This window comes from Syngnathus floridae, chromosome 15 (assembly GCF_059516105.1).
Source record: "Syngnathus floridae isolate MCC-2025c chromosome 15, RoL_Sflo_1.0, whole genome shotgun sequence".
In the NCBI taxonomy this organism is placed as follows: Eukaryota; Metazoa; Chordata; class Actinopteri; order Syngnathiformes; family Syngnathidae; genus Syngnathus; species Syngnathus floridae.
Genome location: NC_142427.1, coordinates 5,163,195 through 5,191,056, shown reverse-complemented (window position 1 = coordinate 5,191,056; position 27,862 = coordinate 5,163,195). Strand labels below are relative to the sequence as shown.

General features: G+C 41.4%; 1 protein-coding gene across 6 annotated transcripts in view; it reads right to left on the bottom strand.

The window, feature by feature from the left end:
* The window catches only part of LOC148386004 (sorting nexin-19-like), a 46,006-nt gene extending 20,903 nt beyond the window's left edge, over nucleotides 1-25,103 (bottom strand). The window contains exons 1-5 of one of the 6 annotated variants that reach the window (XM_088398015.1): nucleotides 24,782-25,103; nucleotides 18,040-18,082; nucleotides 8,860-8,959; nucleotides 5,254-5,367; nucleotides 3,341-3,404 (exon numbers count right to left, since the gene is read on the bottom strand). In XM_088398015.1, coding sequence (XP_088254141.1) covers nucleotides 3,341-3,404; nucleotides 5,254-5,367; nucleotides 8,860-8,896 — 215 coding nt within the window. In that variant the 5' untranslated portion in view covers nucleotides 8,897-8,959; nucleotides 18,040-18,082; nucleotides 24,782-25,103. Of the gene's footprint in view, nucleotides 1-3,067; nucleotides 3,087-3,340; nucleotides 3,405-3,486; nucleotides 4,903-5,253; nucleotides 5,783-8,859; nucleotides 8,960-18,039; nucleotides 18,083-24,781 lie in introns of those variants that run through there. The other 5 variants (XM_088398016.1, XM_088398017.1, XM_088398020.1 and 2 more) reach the window with 5 other exon arrangements.
* Nucleotides 25,104-27,862: the final 2,759 nt, after the last annotated feature.

Sequence of the window (27,862 nt, the reverse complement as noted above, 5' to 3'; positions counted from 1 at the left end):
CTATGGCAACCTGGAGGCCATTATCATACTTTACCTTTATTAAGAAAGGACTAAGGTTTGTGTGGGGGGGCTAAGTAGGGCGGTCATTGTGGTGGATTTTCTCTCTTTACAGCAGGAATACGGAATGAGAATGAATGACTATGAAAGGAACTTTGCAACGGTGAAAGACACTTACTGTAGAGCATAGAAATGTATTTCCTGTTCTAATATATATCCATGGAAAAGAATAAGAGAGCACCCTTCTTGTTTCTTCAGTTCCCTGTTCATTTTAAGATGCATTTGTTTGGACCGGTACATTGATGACAACAAAACCAGCTCATCAGAATTCAATTCAATAGCTGATTGAGATTTTTAAAAGGTTTTCTAAATAGCAACCAAAATCATTTCATCAGTTCTTACATAAATAGCTAAGGCCTTATAAAATGCTGCTTTTAGGTATTCCATGTTTTGTCTTTCTGTCAGTTCTGCGCTCGACACACTTTTAGTGTCACCAGACATTAAAATGAACAAAGAATTGAAAAAAAATCATGGATGTCTCTTAATTCTTTCTTCGGTTCTCTAACATTTGCACTTTACAGTAATACCATGTACAACTGATGCTAGGCAACACATTTCCCTGACTGTTTCCACATTTGTCAGTTATAGCAACACACACGCACACACAGACACAGACACACACACACACACACACACACTCGTTATGTTTTTTTTGGGGGGGTACCCCTTTATGTTTAGTATGCAGATAGTTAGCTGGCACCGTCTGCTTGCCGCTGCTACAGCTAAATTGTGTGTACATGTGTGTGTGTGTGTGTATGTGTGTGCGTGCATGCTGGGTTAGTGCGACAGTACATTAGCAAGCCAGAGTCCATTCGCTCCGTCCCCAGAGAGACCAGCACGGCCATATTAACATTCTTCTCAGAAAGGCCACAGGATCTCCTCTCAATGCTGTCTGACTCCAAACAAAAGTTGTGTGTGTGTGTGTGCGCGCGTGTGTGTGTGCGTGTGCATGCACACACGTATGCGTGACAGAGAGACAGTCTGGCGGTGTATGCAAGTGTATGTAAGATGAGGAGGAACAAACTGCAAGAGTAAAACGAGGGAAAGGGGCAAGAGTAGGAGGAGCTCATTGTGTCATATATGTGCAGTATTACATGTGCCCATTACTATCCATCACAACATCTCTATAATAAAAACAGCTATTCAAGTTATTTATGTTTCTGACTTGGCTCATGTGTATTTAAGTCAATCGATTTTTCCACCATCCGTAAAAACATAAGCACTGCTTTAGGTTTAAAAATGTTATTAGGAATTGACTAACAGCTTGTTTGCACATTTAGTTATGTACCGTTTTCTATTTTTGCCTTTGCACTTCCATGAATGTGCTGTGCTGCTTTTAAACAAGCAGTAATATGAGAGAGGGTCTTGGTTAAATTTGATTATACAGTAACGAGCATCGCTGGTGCCTGTGTGCATCACTGTCACAAGCGGTGGGTAACAAGTGTAGACAATTGACTTCCTACGCATAACTCCAACATCTGGTCTTCATTATTCAGAGGCTGAAATTTCATGTGAAAACTGCACCTTGTCATGCAATCTTCCCGCTTTACTTGTTCTTATTCTTGGTTACGGCAAAGATGAAGCTAACGTGTTGGAATACAGAAATAAATGTTTACACAATTATAGTATTTTTCCCAATAATAATAATAATTGTAACAGTACATGGATTAAGAATCTTATTTCACATGCCTACTTCAGCATCAGTCTGCTTGCTGATAGGCTGGTGGATTTTGTTTTAATTGACATATGGCAGTTGTATTGGTCTGATCGCTATTGTTTCACAACCACTTGTTTGATCCGTTTTAAAACAACGCTTAATTTTCTCTGTAGCATACATTTATGGTGCCTATTATTGTTTTATTAAGAGAGCAGTGAATAATATTCATGTTCTGGTAAGGCTATGGTATAAATCTAATGTAAGGTGTTTCATTGATCAAATGTTGATTATGCTAAAGGCAGGATTTGATTTTCGAGTTTGTTTGAGCGCTGCAGAAGCGAGCGCTAACAAGATGGCGGCGGTCTGCAGCAGAAAGACCAGTGAGCTCTGTCCAGCGAGGGCAGTCCAGGAAAAAAGAAAAACCCTGAGCTGCTGATGGCACCCAGATGCCAAGTATCACAGTGATTTGAAGCATGTCCATTCCACAGGGCGGGGTGGACCCAATGGCGCCCTCCCTCCCTCACTGGCCACCACCTCAACCCGAACACTCCTTTGCTCTGAACAATAGAATCGCTGCCTCCCAGACAGAGCTGCAACACTGCAGTGATAAGGGAGCAGGAAAAAGGGAAAGTGAGAGGAGGGAGGGGAGGTGCACATAAGGTAGAAACACCTGCCTCTACTTCTGCTGCAGCAGCCAAAAGCAGGCGACACATGCAGAAAGAAAGGACTGAGCCATCTGAGGGCATGTCAGGACGCCAACGCCGGTCGAGGGAGGATATGGCTGGCGGGCGGGACAGAATGCTAACATTCACTTGTATGTCGCATTCACATATAACACATTTACTCATGTTGTCATAAATATGAACAAGTTCTCTCCGAGTGAAAATGTGGAAAACAGTAGTGACTAGGGTTGGGCAATCCATTGAAATTGATTTCGATTTAAGCATCTCACCATCATAAAAACGTAAAAATGTTTTTGATTATTTCTCTGCAGGTTGGCTGGGAGAAATCGCTACTGCCTGATAGGAAGGAATGCTTGCTCCGCTGTGTCCCTGCACACACCCAAATATGGTTCCTGTAACTACTGATTGTTGAGCCGTTTGCAGTTTTCAACAACGTGAGCAAGAGAGATTGTTTCCTTTTTATCTTTAATTTGAAGGTATTACTCCTCAGTGTAGAAGTGGACACAAACGTCAACAAGCTATTTTTGCGTCATTCTCATATTATGGCGATTCATACTCGTTTGTCAAGAAAGCTTTTTCAATTTTCACCATAGGAATTTTACAGTAACAGTTTTGTGACCAAAAAAAAGCTTTCTGGCTCAGGAAAGGGTTAGGTTTGTGTAAAACTCACCTTTTATGGGAAGACATTGCTGAAACAGTAAAAAAAAAAAAAGATTTCTAACATGTTTACTTTGTCGTTAAGGACATTCTTCAGATTGTTTATCATCATTTGTTGGCATAGTGTACACAAGAGAGCTTGCAAATCAGATTTTATGTGAAAGGTCCGAAAACGCAACTGAGAACATTGACATTACTGTCCACATCATTTTTTGATCAGAAATCTGAGCTGCCTAATTGAGTTTACGACATCATCAGAAGCCAGCCTTGAGACAGGATCACTTACCTGCTGGGGTTGTCGTGCTTCAAGGTTTCTTGTGGCCGCATCCTCACAGTGAATTTAAAAGAAGCTGTAGAATTAAAAGTCAATAAACAGGTTAAGTGGTGTGAGACAATATGGCGTTACATAAAAGCCATTAGTGTGTCACACACATTTTTCAACCACCACAGTAAAGGAGTGGAAATGAAATGATCCCCACAGCACTGCTGTTCACTAAAAGATTGTGACAAGATTAGTCCGAAACAAAAGAACAATTCCGAGAAAGGTGCTAATAGGAGAGCAGGAAATGAAGACAGTGAGATCACGGAGCAATCGGAGAAACAGACATTTGCCTCCAGACACATTTCAACACACAACAATGGTTTCAGGAGAACTGAGCACTGAGGCAACATTTCTCAATGTGCCATGCACGCTGGCTCCATTGAAAGAAAGAAAAAAAAAAAGAAATGTGCTGCTTATGCGCTTGCCCAGTTGCACATGACACAATTTGACCAATGAGCAAAATCCCATTGTCAAATCACAGAAAACATGCACTTGTATTCTATTCAGGAACATTTCCTGTGTTGTCCATATGGGAAATTGTTGGAGGTGGATTGCATTCAAAGATGGTCATTGTCATGAGGTCAAACACACGCGTACTGAGCTTTAAGTGTCACGCTCTCAAAAGTACTTTGTGTTGCTCTCAAAATGAAACATAGAGCCACCCAAGAGTCATGAAGCTGCATTTGACAATATCTTTTAGATTTCTGTTTCCACAGGTTGTGTCTGTACGATCTTTTTGGTGGGCTGTTGTTGCACATTACAGTGTGCAAAGCTGTTTGGGCAAATTCACAGAAAGGTTTTTGTGTCTAGCATTTGCCATATCACCGCACCGCACCCCGCGTGGACGATCCCTCCATCTTAGTCACGTGTCCTTCATAGCCACATTCCTCTATCCATCCCTCCCTCCTCCCATTCTCCTCCAGCCAGCACCCCACACGCTGTGCTTGCCTCTGGTTCCGTAACCTAAATGAAACCGTGTTCTTTCATTTCGCCCGCTTCGATCTCTCACTGTGCGGCTGGCTCAAATTACCGTTCCCGGCCATCATCACGCCTCGCTTAATCAACGACGGCGTCCCGTCTTTGTTGCGCTTTGTGCCATTCCGCCATCTTTTTTTCCTTGGGTTTGTTTTATGATCAAAAGATGTGTGAGTGCCCCTCGCAGCTCCCAAGAACCCAACCCGTGCACATCACAGCAAAACGTCACAAGTTAGGGTCTCAGGGAATGAGAGAGGTACAGATTGCTCGTATCTGGCCCCGGTTATGGAAGATCATCTGCTGGATGGGTTTGACTGGAGCAAACAACAGCACTTCCCTTTCTCTGTCTTTGTGCTCTGCAACACAACCTTTTGCCACTCGAGCCCCATAGTAAGTTTTAAACCCAGATTATATGCTTGCGTTCATTAACAACGTGCACAATTCAATTTGATACTGAAGCTACAAACCGATGGAGGCGGTGAGTCGCAAGCAAACAAAAAGACAGCATGATTTTGAAACCAACAGCAAATGACTGCAGTCGCCGCTGAATCAAAGTCTGCCATCCACACCCAGACAGACATCGCTTATCACATGACATTCATGAGAACGGCTCCGCTTCTGCGTATTCAAGCTCCTGTGTGGCTGCAAAAGCTCAGAGCAAGCAGAGAACGGCATGGTGGGAAAACGCATAACGCTTGTAAATGTGCGCTCGCAGGTGACAAGGACATGAGCAGCATGGATATAAATGATCTGCCAGGACAAAAAATAAAAAATAATGTGGGCTCATCATTATCAGTTCTTGCATTTGCGTAAAGTATCCAAAGCTTGTTAGGCCACAGAGCCTGCATGTGCTCTCACTTTCTGACAGCAGGCTGTACGAGGAAGGATAGGAGACGACTCACCCGGTTGACTGCTGTCTCGATGGCTGCCGCAGTCATCTCTGTGAGCCTCTCCATCGCTCAATCCTCGCAGAGGGAGGAAGAGCATGTGGCCCGACAAAATGGAACCAAAGGCATCTATATGAGAAAAGGATGGCAAGAGAGAGAGAGCGCGAGAAAAACATTTTAGGAGCGCTTGCATGGGCGTTGTTGAAAATGGATGAGACGAGCACATGGAGCTGCTTTAGCAGATTGCTGCTGTCTCGCCGTCTGCTGCTCAGACATGCAGGACTGTACCATGTGCGGCCAGCCAGAGAGCGACGGCGAGAGCGGCGGAGAGAGCCACAGAGAGAGAGGCAAAGAACAATTACAAGGGTTACATTGGGTGAACGAGAAATAAAGTCAAGCGTACGTTTTGAGGAACCATGGTAGAATTACCGCTTGTGTAAATGTACAAACTATGAGAGACTACAGACAACTAAATCTACTCTTATTATCAAACGAAAGAATTCCTACGTGATGCTTTGCGGTTCGCAAAGGCAAGCAGAAGGGAACAAAGACTACGTCAATGAATCCATGCAGCTATTGCAAATGCATGACAACTCATGAATAAGAGCCAGGAGAAATGAGGCAGCGAGGAGTCAAGAAATGCAAGTCTTTTGTACGCATGCCACTAAGTTGACAGCCGAAGCAAATGCAGGCAGAAAGGCGCTTCCTCGTACAAACAAGCCATTCAAATACACGTGGACGCACATCTGCCTTGAAAACAAACCCAATTTCTTCACATAAAAAATGGAGAAAACTAACGACTGTTGCTGTCCGTTGCTCCTCTCCTCTCTTCTCCTGTATGACAGCAGTTCTACGCTCGCACTTGCTGATGTTGCCCGGCTCTTCCGTCTTGCCATATCACACCTCCGTAGTTGGTTCCCTACCTTCAAAGACTACAAGCTCAAGTCCCTGAGATCGAGAAACTAGGGAGCCTCACCATGCCTCCTGCTGCATGGAGCATCAATACAGCCAAAGGAGAGAAGGGGAAGAAAAATAAATAACCTTTCATTTCCTCACAGCTGAAATCACTCAAGACTCAAAGGGTCTAATAAATGCAGCAAAGGAGCGATAAAGAGGGAGGGACAAAGAGAAAGACAGAACATCTAGAAATACCTCAGGAGACAAAAGAAAAACAGGATATATTTGTCTTACAACCCGTTCCTCTTGTCATATCAAATTTTAAAAAGAAATCTGAAATCTGAATCCTTCCCGGGTCGGCAAGTCCGTTTTGTATTCTGTTCCTGTCTGTCGCTCCCTCTGTGTGTGTGAGAGTGGGTGCCTATTACAGCATGTGTGGAGAAAAGGAGGGCGGGAACATGACGGGGAACTAAGGGAACACGACTAAGGGATGAAAGGAGGGCACAAAGGAGAGAAAATGTAAAAATGTGGAAAATTGTACTAGGGGGAACGTATACCTAGCTGCAAGATGGAGCTGATGGTCTTAAACTGCGGCACGATTAAGTGCCGTAAATCAGCAGCGAGGGCTCGTGAGGCAGACAACATGCTAGGAGAGCAAGACTAACGGGGAGAAGAGGGAATTCTGCCGTCAGGGGGGGTCCTCTGACGGGCAACATTTAAGACCAAGATCAGTGACAGCAGATACATAGCATGTGTGGTCCCACACATACACACCATTGGGACTTAAACGGGCATCCTAAGAGTGTAAATAGACTTTAATACGCAGTATTTAAAAATATCAGTTCTCACTTCGGCTAGAGAGCAGTGTAGGTGTCATATTATATTACTTTTACAAATAGTTTTAAAATCTGTGGACATTCCGACTCATCTTGCCAGCCATACAACTAACTTCAGCATGACTACTATTTAACAAGTTATTAAAAATATGTACACAAAGAAGGAAGAGGTTGTGCAAGAAACTACAGTAGAGTCACGTTGACTGGAAGTGACTGCTGGCTGGCTAACAGTGCAAACAACTGCCCCGTACAGTGGGCCCCTGCTTCTTTCTAGCCCGAAGAACCCGACGACCCCCCCCCCCCATTCATCCCTCCCCACCTTCATCGAACCCGGTGGCCTTGAGACAGAGAGCGAAGAGTTTAAGTGGAAACAGTCTTTCATCATCATAGCACTCCCCGGACTGCACATCTGCACACAGCAGCCTACCACGCTGTGACACATCCGTCTAAATGTCCACTACACAAGGGGCTTGCTTTATTCTTTATATTTGTTTGGATAAAAAGCTTTTATAATGTTTGAATGTAATATGGAATTTGAGAAAAAAAAAAGTTGTGTTCGTTACTTGATACCATAGCTATCAAAGTGCACCAAGAAGCATCACAGTATTTATATACAAACCAAAATACTTCAGGTAATGTAACAAAGACAATAAAAAAAAATAAAAATAAAGAAGTTGTTTCTGGAAACAAGATGAGATTCGGGCAAAAAGTTTGGAACGGAAACAATTCGGTTCATTGCATATATGCGGGTGCCAAGGCACATTACATTCAAGTCCTTTCAACACACACACGTTGGGTAAATTTACGGCTAAATACGCTAACACAATAAAGTGACTAATCTAAATACAGTGTGTAAAAAGAATCAGTGTGAAGAGAGTTGGTTCCTCAGGGAAAGCTAGGAGGCTGTACAGTTATCTCCTGTGGTGTCACTCTGAACTATACAACCTACTACCTCACCCTGCGGACGGACCACTCAAGTCAACAGCAGGAAGGAGACTTTGCAGCAGAAATAGTTCACCTTAAATGATTTCTTGCGGTTTGATTGAAATGAGAAAAATATAAATGTAAGCTTTAAATAAATTCAGAGTGCTATTTTGCTACGTCGATCTAGTGGCCTAATTGAAGTAAATCTTCCTCGCATTACCATGAATTGGCGTGTGAGCTCTGAGTGGATACAAAGGGACACGTGGTGATTTAGAAACAATGCTGCTAGGCCAACACTCAAGGTCAACATGCTTTTAGACAGTTGCTGGGCAGGTGTTGCTTCTGCCAAGGAGACACGTACCTGTAGATACGAGCTTGTGCAGCCTGTCACCACAAGTTCGGATCTACGGGTTTGTGGCAGCTGGCATTACCACTTCAGGAACACGAGAAAACACGAAGAACAATTCTTGAATCCGGCAACTGTGAATGTGGTTTGGTTCAGTTCCTTTGCGGTCAGCAATTACGTTTTAGAGGGGAATATCATTCTGTAAAAATATTGTTTGTATGAAAAGAAAAGTCTCAATTATCTGAAAACCGGGATTAAAGTAAATAAGCATATTGATTTCACAAGAGTTGTTAAAATTACCTTGAACACTTAAAATGTTTTAAATATTTCATCGCTGGATATCTCACATAACAGGACTAAAAAAACAAAAAAGACCGAAAATGTAATAAATACACTAGCAGTGCGGAACAAAGCTTAAATAAATTTTAAAATTTAAAGAAACCATTAAAAATCAACTAATACAAATTAATCTCTGTATGTGTACCGGCAAAATGTATATTGCCTTTACTAGCTGGTATAAATTGTGAATCAATCTGGAAAAAAAATGCGTGGACAGAAAAGCACCCTCTGCGGCGCACAACAGGCTGAGCCGGACAGACGCGAGGATTGCAAACATACCAAGAAGGGAGCAGGCTGGACACTGACGCTCAAACATCCTCAAATGGACTCCGGCTTTGACATTCGCTGCAGGCCAGCGCTTTAGCCAAAATCAACAGGTCTGGAAGAAAACAACAGATTGTCACAATTAGACAGAAGCAAAAAGTCTTACGTTCACAGACACAAGAGCACTGCGTCTAAAACTTTGTAAGACCTGGAATTCAAACACACAAGCTGTCGAAACATTTCAGTCAAAGCATCAAAATCAACTGCCATACAACACGCAAAAGTAAGACGCCGACATCCCCTTTTATCTTTGATACGCCCTCCTAAACAAATCTTCAGTCTCCATTGTCCATGCTACAAAATCCTCAATTTGTTTTTTTAAACAAAAAAAACCCAAAAAGGTACGGCGAGAGGGAAATGGCAAATGGTTGAAAGCGGTAAGATATGGATGAGGAGGAGTCGCAGAGCTGGCCACAGAGAAAGTGGAATTTGTGACTAGGCAAAGGGTGGTGGTGTTTTTTTTTTTTTTTTGGTGCCTCATTTTGCATGGCTCTTTGAGATCCCAGCAGGATTCTTGGCTGCAGCTCCGTCTCTCCTTAGTGCAGCAAAAATGAGATGTATTCCTTTGTCTTTAAGAAGGAAAATACTGACGATACTTAAATTGAGAGATGAGACGGACAGCGAGGCATCTAAGCGCCACTGAGCAGAAGCAACAAAACAAAATGGAAATGAAATAAAAAAAACTAAAAGGTGGAAAAATGTTTTTTCTTACTAACATTCTCTCCCAAGTAGGAGCTGCAAAATGTGCCTCCCTTACTACTACTAAAGCTGCAAAAGCAGCAGCCAAAGCCTTTCTATGCCAAATCTACGCCACGTAGTGAGAGAAGGAGAAGCAAAGACTTTTTTCCTCTCTCCAAAATGGCTGAGGGCCGGGCGAAAAGCAGCTCTGAGCATATGAGAGTAAGAGCCGTGCTCCCCGTCCCACATCGGGGAGGGCTGGGCGATTCAACCGGAATCCCTCGCCGGCTTTCCTTTCCTCGCCCAAAATCTTTGTCCCATTCACACCGGACTAAGCGTGGGTCGCCAGGCCAGAAGAAATCCTGCAAGGAGGATTCATCGACATTCATATTTGTCCGCCATAAGCAAGATCCTACCACCTCAAGTCTCTTTCAAAGCTCTGTGCTTCATTTTTTATTGTTAATCGTCTGCTGAACATCTGAAAGGACGTGACTATATAAGGAAGAGTGTGACAAAGATATTCAGCACAACAATGACAGAGTTAGATTTTCAAGGCTGCTAAAGCTAGAGTGAGCACCTTAAGCTTACATTCACTTGGTAAAACGAACATTGACATCAATACTCACGTCATCATTTCACCACAAGCATTTTAGTCAATAATTCCCAAAAGTCTAGTTCAGTATTTTCTCTGTACTCCCCTGTATGATCCATATCAGGTTTTGAAATGTTAAGAAACAAAGAACTGAACAAGACATGAAGTGTCCCGCATCCCGGTTTAGCCCCAGCGCGACAATAGGCTGCTGTCTGCTCCGAGGTCACCCCTTGAATCTAAATGAACAGATTTGACTTTCAGGATATTGCCAAAAAGTGTCACAGTGGCGGCACCAACAAGGGCCTCTCCAAAACAGAAGGTTGAAGAGAACACAACCATTCACGTAGCCATAACCCCAATCCTTAAAGCCACTCTCAGAGCCTGGGAAAGAGGCAACAAGAAGAACGGCTGAACAAAAGACCACATTTTTAGTGCCAATAACATCAAGAGAAAAAAACAACAACAGCTAATAAGTAATATTAATTTACTACTACTACACAATGTGAACTAGATGACAGTAAGAATTCTGAAAGTAACACCAGATGCATTATCGTAAAATACTGTTGAGCCTATTAATGAAAGGTCAAATGCGTGTGCTACGATCTGGTAGTCCAAGCACAACCGAGATTCTGCTGTCCACTGGAAAGCCAGCACATTCATGAGTCAACCATGACCTGTGAGTCACCATCTAAATTTGTGCTATGGAAACCAAAAAGAGTCTAGTCATTACCCGGTGAAGGAACCTTAAAGTTAGTCCAAAAACATGTCCTTGTCCTCCATGGTTGTCTCCTAATTGCCTCTGGGCCCGAAGCATTTATTAAAATAATATCAGAATACTTTTTGGAAAACAGTAATTAGCAGCAGAATTTAGCACCCCGGGGGGCAGGCATAGTTGTGGCTCAGTCCAATTATTTGGATATATCAGTTCAAACATGAGATAACCGCCTACGGTCCAGCCTGCCATTGTTTGGTGCTGCCCGCACAATCGAGTGAAACCACTGAAACCACATCAATAGCACTGCTGCATTGGAAATTGTCGTCTATGGGTAATTGTAATCAAAAATCAATGCTAAGATCAAGAGTCTAATAATAGGGAGAGTCACATTAACCTTGAGTCAAACGATTCATTATAACTGATCACAGCATTAAACCCCAAACAAGCCAGTGTAACTCGTGTCCCAAAGAGCAAGTTGTAGACTTTTGAATAAATTTCTAGCCACATGAAAATGCAACCGTAGGCTGCCAAGCACATGCCAAAAGAACACGTGGTGCTATTTTAGGCAATAAGCCTGAGCAAAAGTCATTCCTGGAAAAAGGCACAGTCATAAGCAAAGAGTGGTAGTCAATTGGATAAGGCTCTTGATTGTCAATTTTTGTACATGTGAAGAGCCCTTTGAGACTTGCTTGTGATTTAGGACTATATAAATAAACTTGACTTGACATTACTTAAAAATATTATTTGTAACTATCCCATGATATCATGAGAAAACAGCTCACAAAGTGAAAGCATACAAAAGGGAAGGTTAGGAAAGCCCAAGATTTTAGAAATAGCTGTTTTGAGTTACCTCAAATTGTGTTAGCGCTGATGAAATGCCAAATTAAATTGGCAAGCTTGAAATGTGCGGTCACATTTATCCAGTGGGGCAAACATGCAATTGTTTATGAGCCCTGTATATGCGCTTATAAATTCGATGGGCAAAATGTGCTTCAACGACAGTATATGGCAAGCAATAATTGGAGTGATTTTAGAATACATCTGCATCTGAAGGAGGCATTAGTTTGCATTCATGAATTAGAAAAAGCTCCCATACAGTTTTAGGGGGGTATGCAGTGAACTTGACAGAGGGCTCTGCTTAAGTATTCAGTGTAGGAGGCCAGTGGGTAAATAGTTTTGTAATATCTTGCGCAACAGAGGGAATACATAAAGCCTGCATTGAGCTCGAAAAAGTACCAGGAAGGGATCAGTAGTATTTATTATTGCAAGTTCTCGATCAAATATCTGGTTTCTCTTTGGTACCTCTGCAGGCTTTCATCTCACCTATCTTTTGCACTTGCTTGTCCCATTCACTTGCCTCCTCTCACTAGCCCTCTCAAATATTCTGCTCACGTCCAACTGCGGCAGCATTTCTCCAGTCCTCCCATTAATCCACACCACAGACATCTTGGTCCACTGTCTTGTCTCTACAAGTCTGGACCATTTTGACAAAGATTGATCACCTCTGGCAATACGATGAATACCTCATATGCTAAATCCATCTAGATAATGCAAATTAGGGGGGAAAAAAAGTTTACAGTCAAAGCTTACAATGTAAACAGTACCCAGACAGCAATTCAACCTGCATGGTTCAATGCTGTTCCACAATTTTGACGATTCAATTAAAAAAGAAAAAAGCATTTCAGTTTTTCATCAGTATTTATCAGTCACTAATTACAATACAAGAAACAGCCACTTCTTTGTTTTGTATACGAGAAAATCTCACACAATGCATTCACTCTCAACTCTTTAAGTTTAGTTTATAACCACAAGTGTGTAATCACTTTCTAACACTCTATCTTTACCTATTAACACCCAGCAGGATATCCTTATTAAATGTTGGTACGCTCCAGAAACAGGTAAGTGGACCATAAATTCTCACTGTGAGAGGATTTTCCTTCGCTTCAAGAACGCAGCCGTGATCAAAAAACAAACATCAATAAACAATTCCAAAACATACATAACAGAGGCCATTAGGCAGAGAACGTATGTCAACAAAAACACAAAGTCAATCTACTTGCTCCAACGTTTTGTCTACCTGACTGCAGACGGAACATAACCAAAACAATACTTCTAGGCGGTCAAATTAGATATCGCCTCACATTTATATCCTCACCATTTTGCGATTTGTACTCTGTAATAGTGATTAAGGTAAAAAGAAAAAAGAAATTCAACAGTGCTTTGAAAATGCTCATAAGGCCTTATCAGCCACCCTCTGCATTTACAATCCCTTTGGCCCTCCACTCCTACCATTTCAAACCTTTATTTCCCTGCCTCCTCTCCCCCTCTCTAATTCATTCACTTAATTTTGAACTCTGCATTGGTAGACGGGCAAAGAGGGTAGCTCCATGGTTACCTGGCACCAGGCCATCTCATTACACCGCCAATTGATTCTGGCCTGCCGCCATGTCCGCTGCCTCACCCCCACCCCGCCACGCCACACCATCTCTGCATCCCACAGTGTCTGCAGCACAGGGGGATTTCGACACACAGGAAGGGAAGAAGCAAAACCGCTTCACAAAAAGCTCATCTGATACTCGTGTATGGTTACAACTCCATGTGACAGAGAAAATATCCTGAAAGCTTTATCATTTGGACTTCATTCAGTTAAAATTCTAACTATTGCTCCAACACCAGCTACCAACAGCAAATCTTATCATGTAAGGAAAGGCGTAATCATATTCAGATTTCAAATCCACAGTACGTGAATAAAGAATAAATGGAAAGAGAATGGGATACATTGAGCAAATACCCTTCGTTTCAATTTCCATAAATGAGACCGAGACAAGGTTCATAGCAGTTTAAAACCAAACAAAAATCCTTATACGGTATTCCTCACGTCTCTGCTACAAATAATCTTGTGCAACTTGGAGCCAAAGTCTCGCTCAGATGTCTGGATCAATGTCTAATGAGTCATGTCGCCCATGGAGACTTGGGCAGTAAGTGCAGGGCAGCTTCACTACTCTTAGCGGCGAGCATCTGTCTAGGTGACTCAAAGTGGTACAGTAGCTGCCTACTCCGTCTGCCACAGCTGACAGATGCTGGGGTCACGGCCTCGAGTCCACAGGGAATTTTAGAGGATCAGGAGTCAAAGAGAACATCAAGCCATACGACAAGAATGTCTACGGGGTTTTTAATATCATCTCTATCTCTTCATATATCAATGAGAAAGACAGGCTAGGGTAGCTGTGCAAGCTTTGGACGTACTTTCAACCTGCAGGCTGTGGTCGACCTCTTTTATTGGGAGTATACACAGAATTTTGTACAAAACCCAAAAATGGATGAAGCAATGTCGCAGTGGCCATTTTCATCTTACATGATAATGTATTGTGAAAATAAAAGATACTATACATTTTTGGGTAAGTCGCCTATAAACTGTAATATTTGACATTTTTATATTTCAACTAAATTGAACTTGAATGACAAAAATCGAATGACAATATTATCTTTTTCATAAATGATTCTTCTGTACACAAATGATGAACACGATTGTAAAATGTTGATATAAATGACAAAAATGCAGTGACTGCTTGTGTGTTTCAGAGTGCAGATCAACATTTACAAACCATCACCAATTTATCTAAATTTGAATGGTAAGATCTTTTATCACATTATGTTTCACGGCTATGTAACATCATATTTGTTGCTCCAGCACTGTAAGTTGATAACTATACACATAAACATTTCTAATTTTCTTTTTTTTAAATGGTGCTTCCTTAACCATCAATGGTCTACAAAAGGCAATAAAGACATTTTCAAAAGCGCTCGGTCTTTGGATCCGTTTGCTGTACATGCGCATGGGTTGTTTAAGGACACAGTGAACTAAATGCAGGGAAGGGGCCAAGCATGGGGAGCAAAGACAGGATGGCCAAGTGGAAGAATTTTCATGGAATCCAAAGCGCCAGAGCCGTCATGCCAGTGAGGGCGGGGGGGGGAGCCCTGGAAGAAGGGCAGTGGATTGGCTGATCCTAAACAGAGTGGGAGGAGCTTGTTGCCCAAGAGGAGAGATGCTTTGTAGGTGCTGTCGACTCATACACGATGACAGAATACAGAGCAAAGATGAGCGCTGTCTTCTTTTTATTGGCTGACAAAATCAATGCTAGTTGTACAACCTGAGCTTCTACCTCATTCCAATTTGAAATACGCCCTCCACTCCCAGGGAATGAGAACAGCCACAAGGACTCTCTCCTGTTGCCCCCCTCCTATTCTACAGCACCCACTCCACCCCTTGTTACCTTGTCCCCCCTCCTCTCCAACGTCTGTCCCTCTCCTGTTGCTCCCCTTTCTGTGTGAGTGTGTCTGGGTCCTGCAGGAGAGGCTTTGTCTGTGAACACTGGAGCCCAGACAAGCTCACAGGGGCCAGATCCATGAATACCCACACTGTTAGAGCCGCTCTTTCACTTCACACCACTTTCTCTACTGGAATGCCTGGGCACTGAGGTAAGACACACACAACACACAAATACACACACATGCTAGACACAAACTGAGTGAGTCATGCAGTGATGAAAAGCCAGTGTTTTGTGTGTGAACCCTCTCACCCTGGACTCACATCCTGAGATCTTTTCTCCTCCATCAGTCCCTGCCAAGTTCTCCCTCTAATTAAAGATTATTTGGTCCTATAGTGCTGGCCCAATCTCCCCCAGACCATGCCTCATCTCCACTGCGTAGAGGTTCCAATAAAAGTAGAGCCTCCGTGGAATGTGAGTGACTGCGGTCATAAAACAACTTCTCAGGGTTGTTATTTGTGTAGTGTCAAGAGCCATGCTAGCTTTACAGCTGACACAACCAAAGGGCCCTCAAATACGAGATCCTGAACATTGACGTTTCTACTTATTTACGTGACACAAAATTGAGCAAAACAAGCAAGCAGAATGTGTTTCCTCCACAGACACGCTCTTCCCTATGGCCTTTCTCTGTCGGTAATGGAGATTAGAGTACACTGCATTCTCTTTCCATGAATTTGGATTGGAAAAGAAACAGCGAGAGTGGAAAGACTCCCTTCAGAGACCTGTGGGTGATGTAATAGACACTGGGCCTTTGTAGCATCTCGTCTGTGCTCACTCGTTTGAATCTCAACAATTTTGGAGTGAGAACTTGCGTCACTTGGACATTTTAGTAAACAACTTGGGAAATTAGTTTGGAAAATACCAAATATGACACAAACATTAGCAGACTGTTCCTGTTGTCTCCTGTGGAGGCGGATCAAGCCAGCCAATGATCTGTGTCCACGAGATGCCACTAATTAGAATGAAAAAATGAGCAACAACCAAGTGGCCATTAACTTTCTCAACTTGCCCTTCTCGGGCAATAATTGTTCAATGACCGCAAGCTCAACTCAACTAAGAACGGTGTCACCAACATTAGGCTGCAAGTGCAACCATTTTTCATAGGGCCTTAAAGGTTAACAACTAGTTATTGGTATTTAGGAATAAACAGGATATGTAACCGGAGTACCAATGTGATCTTGTCAGGTGGTATAACGCTCTGGCTTGCAAATTGTATTTAGTACGGATAAACAAGACTTAACTCTCTAACTCATTCAACTATAGCACTTTGCTGCGTCATCGACCTGTCTCCATTCCTAATTAGCCTGCAGGTAGGTCATGGAGAAAAAATAGTTTGAAGGATTACTCAGCAAATATTTAATCAATGCAACTAGTGTGTGTGTGTGTGTGTGTTTGTGTATATTTGTCTAAAATGTTGAGTATATTTGTCGAAAGGCCTTCGGGCTCACCATGACTTAGTGCCCCTTTTCTAAACTAGTACGTGTGCCATTTATTAGAATAACATCATCCAAGTTATTAAAAGAGAGAGATAAAGAGGGAAAATGGGGGTGGAGAGAGAGAGAGAGAGAGAGAGAGAGAAAGAGAGAGAGAGAAAGAGAGAGAAAGAGAGAGAGAGAGAGAGAGAGAGAGAGAGAGAGAGAGAGAGAGAGAGAGAGAGAGAGAGAGAGGATGTCAACACCAACCCATTCTGGTTTCCTGCACTATTGTGTCTGTGTTTATATGACTCCGTTGCACTTTCACTTGTGGTGAGGATATGAAACAACTTTGTCATTTGATCACACCACCCAGCCGGATTTAAACATCTCTGCATAAGTTATGGAACAGTGAGCCCACTGCTGCAGTAGATTGGGCGTGCGCGCGTGTATTGGGTGTTGGCTGGTAATAATTCTAAAGGGGCCATAGAAAATAGCATTTTTATTTATTTATTTATTGTTTTTCATGGCAGCGAAATGATGGGAGGCAGCATTTTTTTTTTTTTTAAGATTTGGTATCTTATTCGTTTTTGCATATACAAGCTACTGCCACTCTGTAAATGTGTTAAAAGTAGAGAATAATTATCTCACTGGATGCATTCTTACTGTAAGCCTTTTCATGTTCAACTCTGCTCTTGTTTCTTTTTTTTTACAACTGCTGCTGTCTTTGCTGCAGTGCGCTGTGATTGGCTGAATATGTGAATCAAGTCACTTCAGTGCTGTCAGGATACAAAGTATTATTGGCTGATGCTCCTCCTCCACCCCCACCCCTGCCCCTGCCAGATCCCCACATCTACCAGGCATGCAAATGAATGCATCAGGTGGGGCTGCTTTCCTAAAGCGGCAGAGAAGGGGTGGGGGTGAGGCACCCTGGCCCACCCAAGTTATCGTATCCTCAGTTTGAGGACAGTGGAGCAAATATATTAGCTTCTTAATCCCCATGCTGTATTTTCACTCACAGAGTGGCCAGAGAAAAGACGGCTGGAAGAGTCCAGCGACCTGCGTAGAGCGCACCTATAAAAGCAACACCACTAAACTAGGTCAAATGTGGAGAAAAAAAAAAGTGCTGAAGTCTGGATTGAGTTTTTAAAAAAATGCTGTTCATCTCACATAGACCTCACAGTGACACCGTGTTAAAAATATGTGGGTCAGGTCCATGGTCTCCTTTCATACGCTCTGAGCAAAAATAACACAAACACTACACGGACAAAATAAAACCTATGATACAGTGAAGCAAAGCACCAAATTGGACTAATGCAAGATGACGGTAGTGTAAAAATAACACCAAAGGTGTTGGGATGATCTCCACCGACAGTGGAGCCCAAGAAATTATGCTTGGTCTGAACTCACCAGTGTGAAAATGGCTGCTGCTCTTGATCCACTACAGAGCCACCTATGCAGAAGAGAAAAATCATAACATAACTATTCTGTAACCTGAGAAACGTATTTTATGTCAATGTCATCAAACAAAGACTGAAAAGTGTAATGCGAGGAATGTTTTGATATTGATATGGAGATTTTGAATCTGAGTGTCTGTTTAGCAGATTGAGGTCGACATTTGAGTGTTACATAACCAGCTATATGGCCCTGTTTAACAGAATTACATCTGAGATTGCAGTTCAGCCAGAAGTCACGGTGCTGAAAGGCAGGCTGATGCAGACGTTTGCAATGCCTTCTGGCATGACTCCGAGTTTTCTTATAGACTAATTATGATTCACGCTTTAGACCTTCACATTGGCCTCTCCCTTTGTATGACCAGTGCTTCCAGCATTTGTTCAAATTTCCTTTAGGCCTGCACTCAAAACACTTTCAATTCCTCATTTCACGTACATGTGACAAATTATCAGATACACAATAAAAGACGGAATGATAGCTAGCTGTACGAATGATCTTTGTCCATCTCTGCTCTTTGGATTAAAATTTCATTGATTTGGGATTGACACTTTTTCTTTTTTTTTTTTTAATCGCCCCTTTCTCTGGAAGGGTGGGATGTCTGAATTGGTTGCTATGGCACCAGACAGCTCTTCATTTCCTCAGACAACAACTAACTGTGATTGTTGTCTGTGTATTTGCAAGCGGGTTCACAAGAGCAATGGAACCACGTGTGAAGCTCCCCGAGGTTGGTTTGATGTAGTGCAGAAAAGCCATTATGATCACAACAAACGTCTAAATTGCTGAAATCATCGCTGATGAGATCTAATCTAATCTCATTCACAAGATGTGTGTAAGCAAGAAGGCATGGATTTCATAGTGTCAGATTACTCTATGATGCCAGTTACTTTTTCTTCTTGAGGCCTCGTCACAGTGGAATGAGTCAGTATGGTCTCAAACCGCATGCAATGTATGCTGCACTCATCCATTTTGACCTGGGAGTCTTTCGCCATGTAAACTCCAGCAGAGGGCAGTGTCTGGTTTTATCTCAGAGACGTAAAAAGGTTGTAAAAAAATAATAATAATAAAACCATATTTGTAAGTTACTGTAAAATCCACTCAATAAAATATTTTCATACAAAAATTCCACTAAGTTTTAAATGACAAAAGAACCAACGTAAAAAAAATACTCAACTAATAACAACCTTTATAAAAAATGCTGTACCTGGGAAAAAAACAGGCATGCTTTGTTTGCAAACAAACATTTTCTATAAATCACAATCCAAAGTGCAGCCATCACCAGTTAAAGTAAAGCAACAGCAACAGGACTTCTGCTCATTCCTGAACCGCTCAGTTAGAAATAAATATAAACTTCTCACCTTTGTATTGTTAGAAAAAGTGACATTTGCCATCAAATGATGAGGAAAACCTTTGCCAATCTATTGCAATACAGCAGTCCTGTTATTCTCTAGCTTGAAAGATGAGATGCACCTGAGAGAAATTTGAAATGACAAAGGTCAAAATGTTTTCCGAATTCAAAAGAATGTACATTTAGGCACTGTCGAAACTAAGCTGCTCCTCTGACAGGTGGGCGGGTAAAATAAGACAGCACTTTAGCACTTGTCCATGTGTTTAGGTACTATACTGTACAAGAGCTTATATGTGAAGCTACCGGCGTTGGGTGAAAGAGGTGAGGTTTTTTTTTTTTTTTCCACCCTGAGGGGCCTCAAGCTGGGGCAGGGTGGGGTGGAGCTTCAGCGAGAAGCTGCATGGGGGCGGGCTGTTTCGCCTGAACTCGCTGCACTATAAGAGCACTCGGGGAGCGAGGTCACAGAGTCCAGCATTCCTCTGGAGCGCTGTCTGTTTACACGACTGCTGCTGCTGAGCCTGGGGGAGGTGGCAGCACCGCATAGCTACTCACTCAGATAGCAGCTCAGTCACTTGCGTTCATCCAGTGGCAATCAGTTGTTTAATATACTCTCCTTTGCATCATTCGGAATTTTCTGCAGACGCGTTTCTGCATTGCATGTTAGGTCTGTGAGGAGCAAGCCAAAGCAGGACTGTGGTGTCCGTGTGAAAATATATCAGAGAAAGAACGAGCGAATCAAACCAGCACAAAAGGTCGTCGGATTAGTTTTGCAGAACCGATTTTGGCAGACATTTGACTAGCGCCTCTGTGCTGCTGCTGCTTTTCGAGCTGAGAAGCCAGATGGTCGGCTCTTGGGGAGCACAACAGAGATGGGGAGTGACACCCAAGCCCTGGAGAAACACTACACTGACTGTACTGCGGACTGGGGAGTGGGGCTATGAGCGTCAAAGGCGCCATTGTTACACATACCAGCGTGGTTTCACGTGCAGCGCATGATTCTCACTACAGGTCTGAAGTAAAGCCCGGCCTGACCTTAACTGTCCGAACGATGTGGCTGCAGGTTAAATTGTAACCGTGTCCGTGTTTTCTCAGGAAAGTGTGTTTATCTAGAGGACCAACGTGGGGGCCCTTTTGTTTAACTAAGTAGCGAGGCTAGCCCTAAAAGTAAAGCTCTGTGCAAGGCGCAGGAACCAGGTGGCCCTCCTGTATTTCATTTACAACACGTTGGGTACAATAAGGGTGAGAGTATGTTTGCTCAAATATTTGTTTGCTTGTCTAACTACAATGTGTGAGTGTGAAGCAGTGGCTGAGATAACAACGAGGCTGTACATACAATATTTCCCTACAAAACAAAAGTTTGAATTTACACAAGTCCTCTCTGTTGGAATAAATACTGCTTTCTATTTACATGAGTTATTGTTCCTCTCATGAATGTAACAGCAGTTAACACATTTCATTATAATCAATTCGAATCTGTATTAAAACATCTACAGTGAAGTACTTTTGTAAAATAGTTGACAAATTTTTTGGTTTTGCATGTCAGAACAAATGCCATTTTGAGCTGAAAAACTGAATTATTTCAATAGTTCTAAAAGAACTTGTATGAAAATAAAATAAATGAGATCATCTTGTGATTCTTTAAGTCAATTAAGCTCTGCAACAGGTTTGATGAAAAATAACATAATAATCATTCATTATCTAGAATCAACTTATGCTGGAGCCTATCCCAGCTGCCTTTCGGCACAAAGCAAACCTCACCCTGGACTGGTCATAATTATAAAAATATGACTCACGTTACTTAAGATACAGAACTGCATTTTTTTGCTTTCAGATGGTTTCATCATATTCACAAAATTTCAGACCTGGGTGTTGGCGATTGTTAAACAAAATCCTAACAGCTTTTTGCTTTCAGTGGTACACAATCATGTATAAAAATCTTGAAGCAATGACAAGTTTCCTATTTCACAACTTCACTGATTGAAATGAATGCTTGCACGAACAAACCAACCGCATACAGAGTTCGCAAAACAAACACGGACGTATCGTTTCATTCACTCTTCCTCAATGCCAGCACATTGTTAAAAAAGGAACGGGCCAAACTGTGGTTCGTGATTTACATATATCTGTCTCTCACAAATTGAGCAGACAAGTTACAGCTGCAATTCAATTGGGAAGTGGGAGGAACTTTGGGGGGAAATTGGAGATCCTTATGTCTTTATGTTTGAAAAGCAGTTGCATACGTAAAGCAAGCAGCAAGCAGTAAACAGAGTGATGGAAAAATGATTATACAAAGCAAAGCAAAAACAAATATTATTGGTATGTTGCATTGACAGGAATATAAACAGGAAAGGTAAGCTTGTCATTGCTGAAGGAACAAGGACAAAGACCAGAAATAAAAGTTACAAATCACAAGAAAAGACCCGCCAACAAAAAGACAAGTGATTTTCCATGATGGAGTTGTGATTATATTCAAGGTTGAGTGGTGGGAATGTAAGGGGATTCATCTTTACTGCTTATCACACGTTTGTGTATCTGCAAGATTCCACAGGAAAGAGCAATATGGCGACGTCAAAAAAAGCCAGCGACAGAAATAAAATAGAGTAGAGAAAGATAAAACAAAGGAGAAGAGGTCAAAGGCACAGAGAGGAAGAAGAAAAAGAGGAAGCTGCTTATTGTACAGCTGATGGCAGATGTAGCGAGGGGTTGAAGCTTTCTGGCTGTTTCTTCTAGAAGCAGATGTTGGGATTCAAATTGTCCTTACGCTCTTGTATCATACAAAAATGCACTGATTATTTGAAATAACTCAATCAACTCAAAATGTAAAAGCTAACATCGACTCATTTCACCGTCTACTAAAATATAATATTCTAGCTACCAAAGACTTCAACAAAGGAATGGAATTTTTTGCAACATGCAGTCAAACATTGACAACAAGAAGCCAGAGCTTTGTTGTTTGAGAACACTCCAGTTTCCTCTTAGTACTTGGTCAGAGGTGAGCTCCAGCTATAATGACTTGTTGAAAACACATAGCCCAGCAAGACTTTAACCTTGGAACAAGACAAAAAAGCTGCTGCTGACCTCAACTTGTCCAAGGCACTTGCTGTTGCAGTGGCAAAACCTGTATGAACGCTGTCAAAAGATACACAGCAGACCAAGGCCTACTTCACTGCTAAAGTGGCTAGAAAAAGTCAACACGTCGCTCTTCAAATGCAAGCTTTATGTCGTAAGAGAAATCCTTTCCAAACCATCCTACCATCACTGTGACTTACAAAATGTACAACTCGGTTAAAAAAAAGAATAATTCTTTCAGAAAGTGCTAAGTAAAATTTAAAAAATAAGATAATGTGGTTGCACAAGTCTACACCCCCTCCCATAACAGGATGTGGCTGGGGATAATGAGATGGGGAGATATAGTAGGTGAGAGAGTAATAAGTGGTGCCAGAAGCACCTTTTAAACTGCTCCTACAAGCCACAATTTTCCTCTTTTTTCTGCCTCACTCTTCTGAAAAAACAGCACAGACACAAGAGCCAGCAATTGTTAGCTTTCTGAGCTACTATTAGTGTCATCACAGAAGCGGGAAGCAGCCTGGGTGGAAGGATATTTCATCCACTTACCCTGTGTTGTATGCATGAAAGTAATTGTTAGTGTCCAACAAGTAATAGAGAATGTCACACCACATGCCAGTGACTGCAGGATGCCACATTACCGTTTTTGAGAACTATAAAACCAGAAATGGAACTTAATGTGACACTGGAACGACATACAAAGTGGTATCGTTGAAACTTATCATATTCCATCACGAATACATTGCCGGTTCTAACAGGGCCACCAGAACTGAGAGCATGGTGGCCACACGCTCAAAAAGGCCAACTGTCGGAGCCTTTGAACAGCATTACTTTGTTTAATAGAGTACTTGTGTGTACTCGTATGCAATGCTGCTGCAGTCATAGCAGCCGCACTGTCAAGTACGGCTGTTCCTATTTTCCAGGGGTCAGCTGCGAAGAATGTGAAGCATGCAGCTCATAACCCGTCCTTTCTTTACTATTACCCAATTTGTTTTTGGATGTCGTCAGAGAAGAAGCAAATCATGGTTTATATTTCTTGCATGGGGTTAGAATGAATAGTGCCTCACAAGGGACAAATAAAGATGTACACCGACTCTGAGGAGCTATTTAGCACTTTTTAATTCATCCTTCCGCTGCAAATACATGCAAATTTATTATGGGTGTACTTTCTTAAAATGAAGCTGATACAGAAGTCTAAAAAATTTTTTAACACCTTCTCCTGATGGCTATCAAGTGATCAAGCTCATTTAGCTAACACAACAACAGCTAGACACACTTGCACACAAATCCCCCAAGGCTGAATAATTGCAATTTACAGATAGCTGCCTCTCGAAATCCATGAATTTCTCCATGACAAATTTAGACTTGATGAAATACATTTTTTTTTATACCGTGACCAACTACTTCACAGCTATTGTGAACTGCCAAAAACAAAAAGGCACTGGAAAAAAATTTGTATGACAACCATAGCTACAAAAAATAAATACAAAAGTTGAGCCTCGAAAGGCCTCTGTTTTTATTTCATTATTATTTTGTCAAAATTAATATTGAACAAATACATAGTTGACCCCAAATGGCAGGAAACATTTGAAATTTTATATTACCACAATATATTTTGTAGCCCTCTTTAATGTTCAGTTGCCCACATAAAGCCATCCTTATAGCATGCTATCTGCTAGCCAGTATGGAATCCCTGTACTGCAATCAGATGTCAAATAAATGGTAATATATGTGTGCTTCTTGGGACTACTGCGAATGCCTTTTATTACTTTCCCCGCGACAGAAAACTTTTCAAATATCCAACACCAGTTGGTTGGACTACTGTAATTCATCAACATGAAATATTAAGTGATTTGTAAATAATATGTTTATGCATGTGGGTTGTAAAACTAATCCAGTAGAGTTATCATGTTTTAAAAACACAATTGCAAGTTAGACCCGCAGCAGTCTGTTATGAAGCAACACACCACGCTGTCATTTTACTTCCTGTGTTTGCTAGTGTGTGCATGTGTGTGTGTGTGTGTTTGTGTGTTTATTTCTGTGCACAAGTGATGTAAATAAACTGAAGCAGCTGAGTTTAATCCAAAGGTGAACCCGAGCCCAGTCATCATAACATTCAACAAACACAGCACACACCCAACAAACTCAAAGCCACATATCAGCACATGCACACAAAGCTCACGTAAAGACCTGTGAGGTCAATGCTTAGGTTTTAAATCAAGTGAAAAGCTCGAAGCATTCACAAACTAACCCTCGGATCACTCCAGCTGTTTGCAAGTAACTCACCATTCACTATACGTCATCTTGTTGCCAGACCTTCACCGTTGTGAGGAAAGTTGGTAACCCTCAGATTTCTTTCAACTCAAGATGGAGGCAGAAACTTCCCAAATACATTCCTTTGTTCACGTTTTGTTATGTTCAGTCTGTCAAGTCCAGTTCTGCCTCTCCACGGCAGACTGCTGCGTGAGCTGCTAACATGACAGCATGGGTAAACAACCAGTTGGATAACAAGACACACACACACATACACACACACACACACACACACACACACACATACACAGGTGCATGCTGACTGCCAGCGAATACAAACAGAGATGTACGGAGAGCCAAGAGCAGCACAGTATGAAGCGGCTCCTTTGCCAGTCCTCTTGTGTGGAACTCCAACCTTACTCCACCTCCCTTCTCCTCCTCCCCTCCCTTTCTCCCAACTACTCCAAGACAGGACACAAATAAAAAGCACCCAGAAAGGTCCAGGATTTTTTTTTCTTATTCTGATGCTACTTGCAGCAACATAAAAAGAAAAGGTTAGTTTAGTCATTGTATCAAAAATTAAAAGATTATCGTTTGATCTGATGAGAGTTTAGGCCGCAGCCGCCGTACAATAACAGTCATGCTATGCCAAAATCTGTTTTTATGTAAAGGGACAACACGGAGAAATATGTTTAATGTTGAAATATAATAATTATTGTTATCCTTACATATTCAAATAAGCAGTTACTGAAGAATCACTAAAGGATATTATTATTTTTTGATTGGAAATCAAATTATGATTCTTTATTTGCATTGATGAACACAAAAAAATGTTAGCAGTTGAAGGTTAAGCATGATTCTAACTTCGCAGCACAGTATGGTGCCTCAAATTTGAAAAGCAAATTAAAAAGGCAAATAAGTTTCGAATAAAAAAAAAGATAAAATGTCAATAGCTCACAGAAATGAAAGAGTCTGCATTAAAGTGCTTTACGGTGCTAAATGACCGCTTCTCTTTTCTGTGTGGTGTTCTTTTTTTTTTTACCATAGTTGTCTAATAAAAAAATTTTCTTGAGGTCTGCATCTGTCTTTTTTTAGGCTTCTGATCATGGGAACCAAGTAACAGTCAAATAGCCATGCCTTGTCTTTCAGAGGTAGTTTTAGTTTGATTTTTGTTTATTGTTTTGATGTCAATAGTGGAAAAGGTTTATTGTCTAAAATACCAGGGACATTTTTAAACTAAAAATGGAGTAAATGACAATGTTTTTAAATACTTATAATGTGCGGACATCGCATTATTTTACTCACGAATGGCAAATTCAAAAAGACCAGTCTTGTTAACAATATTTGTTAACAATTAAGCTGGTCTTTTGGGGTTTGATGTAAACTGATTCAAATGCAAATAAAATGAACAGCCTAGATTATTCACAAATTCAACATGGGCATTTTAGCTAATGAAGAATTTTGAAGGCATTGCTGTTATTGAGGTCGACAAGCTCGAGAGCCATGTGTGTGTGTGTGTGTGTGTGTGTTTGCCCCACACAGTTGGACTCAGATGTGCGCCTCTCGAGAGGGAATGAGTCAAACTCCATTCACAAAGACGACTGGCCCTGATTTGTACAGCAAATCAGAAATGAGTGCTAAATATGACTTATTTCTTTAAGAACACACAGGGCCAAAATGGTTAAATAAAGGTCACTATGACCCGCAAGTATCATTTCAGTTTGTTTATTTTTCAGAAAAAAATACATAAAACCTGGAGAATTCACTCCTTTGACACTATCTCTATAGAAAGCAGACTTTAAGTTCCCCCAAATGTCCTGGCTGATGTCATTTGCTGCAAGAAGCCCAGTCCGACTTGCAAGATGGTCACTGCACAAACTATGTCTCACCTGAGATGAAAGGTTTTCAAAGACCATTCTGAGCTCTGACAACAGGACCGTAAGAACCACACGCCAATTTAAGGATGGAGTTCGACAGATATCAAAGTGTAGAAATCATTCAAATTGAGTTGGGGAAATGTGTAGGCTTATCACATGAAGTTTCCTAAAAAGAACTCTAACATTAATAATACAATAATTAAAAAAAAGTGTAAAGGCGTATTATTATGTCGGCACAGTGTGATGCAATTTTGAAAGTAGCACATGATGAAACTTCTTTTAGCTTCAAACTAAAAATCCTACCTTGTCCATTCCTGAATGCGAGAGATGCTGCCGCTGTCCTCTGCTGGTCAAAGCTTGAACAGCAAAGCAGGTAGTATAAGGAAACATATGTCAGAAAAGCAACAAGAAAAACACAGAATATTCAGTAAAAAAGCATGGAAAAGCGATGAAAAGCAATATCTGCCTCATTTTTTACATTGATAAACATTTCGGCCTATTATATCATTTAATGTCAATGTTGAGCATTACGTTGGTACTGTTTGACTTGATTTATATTTAAAGTAAAGTCTGACATTTAACATTTAAAACATAACGTGGGAAGTATATAGAATGATAGTACTGTATTACTGACTGACTTCTTGGTCCACGTCTCGAGAAAGCCTGTCCACTTGGAACACCAGAATTGAGCGACATCTAGTGCCCAAACTACCCACTTCTCCTTTAGCTTTATGCTTAATATTTTAATGACTTCATGATTTTATTCGACTGCTTTACAAGAGCAATACATATATGAATGTATTATTTCATGTCTGTCTTACCTGAGCTGGTAAGCACCTTGATGATGTCCAATTTGATGTCGCATGACCATGCAGTGTGCTTACCCAAACAAGTTTGCGTCCAAAACTAAACAAAAAATACTGTCAACTGACTACTGTCAAAAAATAAATTGTGTTGCAAGTGTCGACGGTTGCAAAGTTAACATGGAATGCGTCTTGTTTGTCAACAACGCATGACGACTAAGTCTGTTTCAGCAATCCTCGGTTTCTAAATACCAACAAGCTAGTAGCAACACCTGCAGACGCTGTCAAAACAAAGACAGTTTAACGTAAAAGTACGAAAATAAAGGTTGCAAAATTAAACTCAAAGTTTACAATTGCAATGTTGTTCAATTGGCGTGGCAAAACTGCAGGCGCGGTGACTTGACTGCTAAAACTTAGTCACTTACAGAAATAGT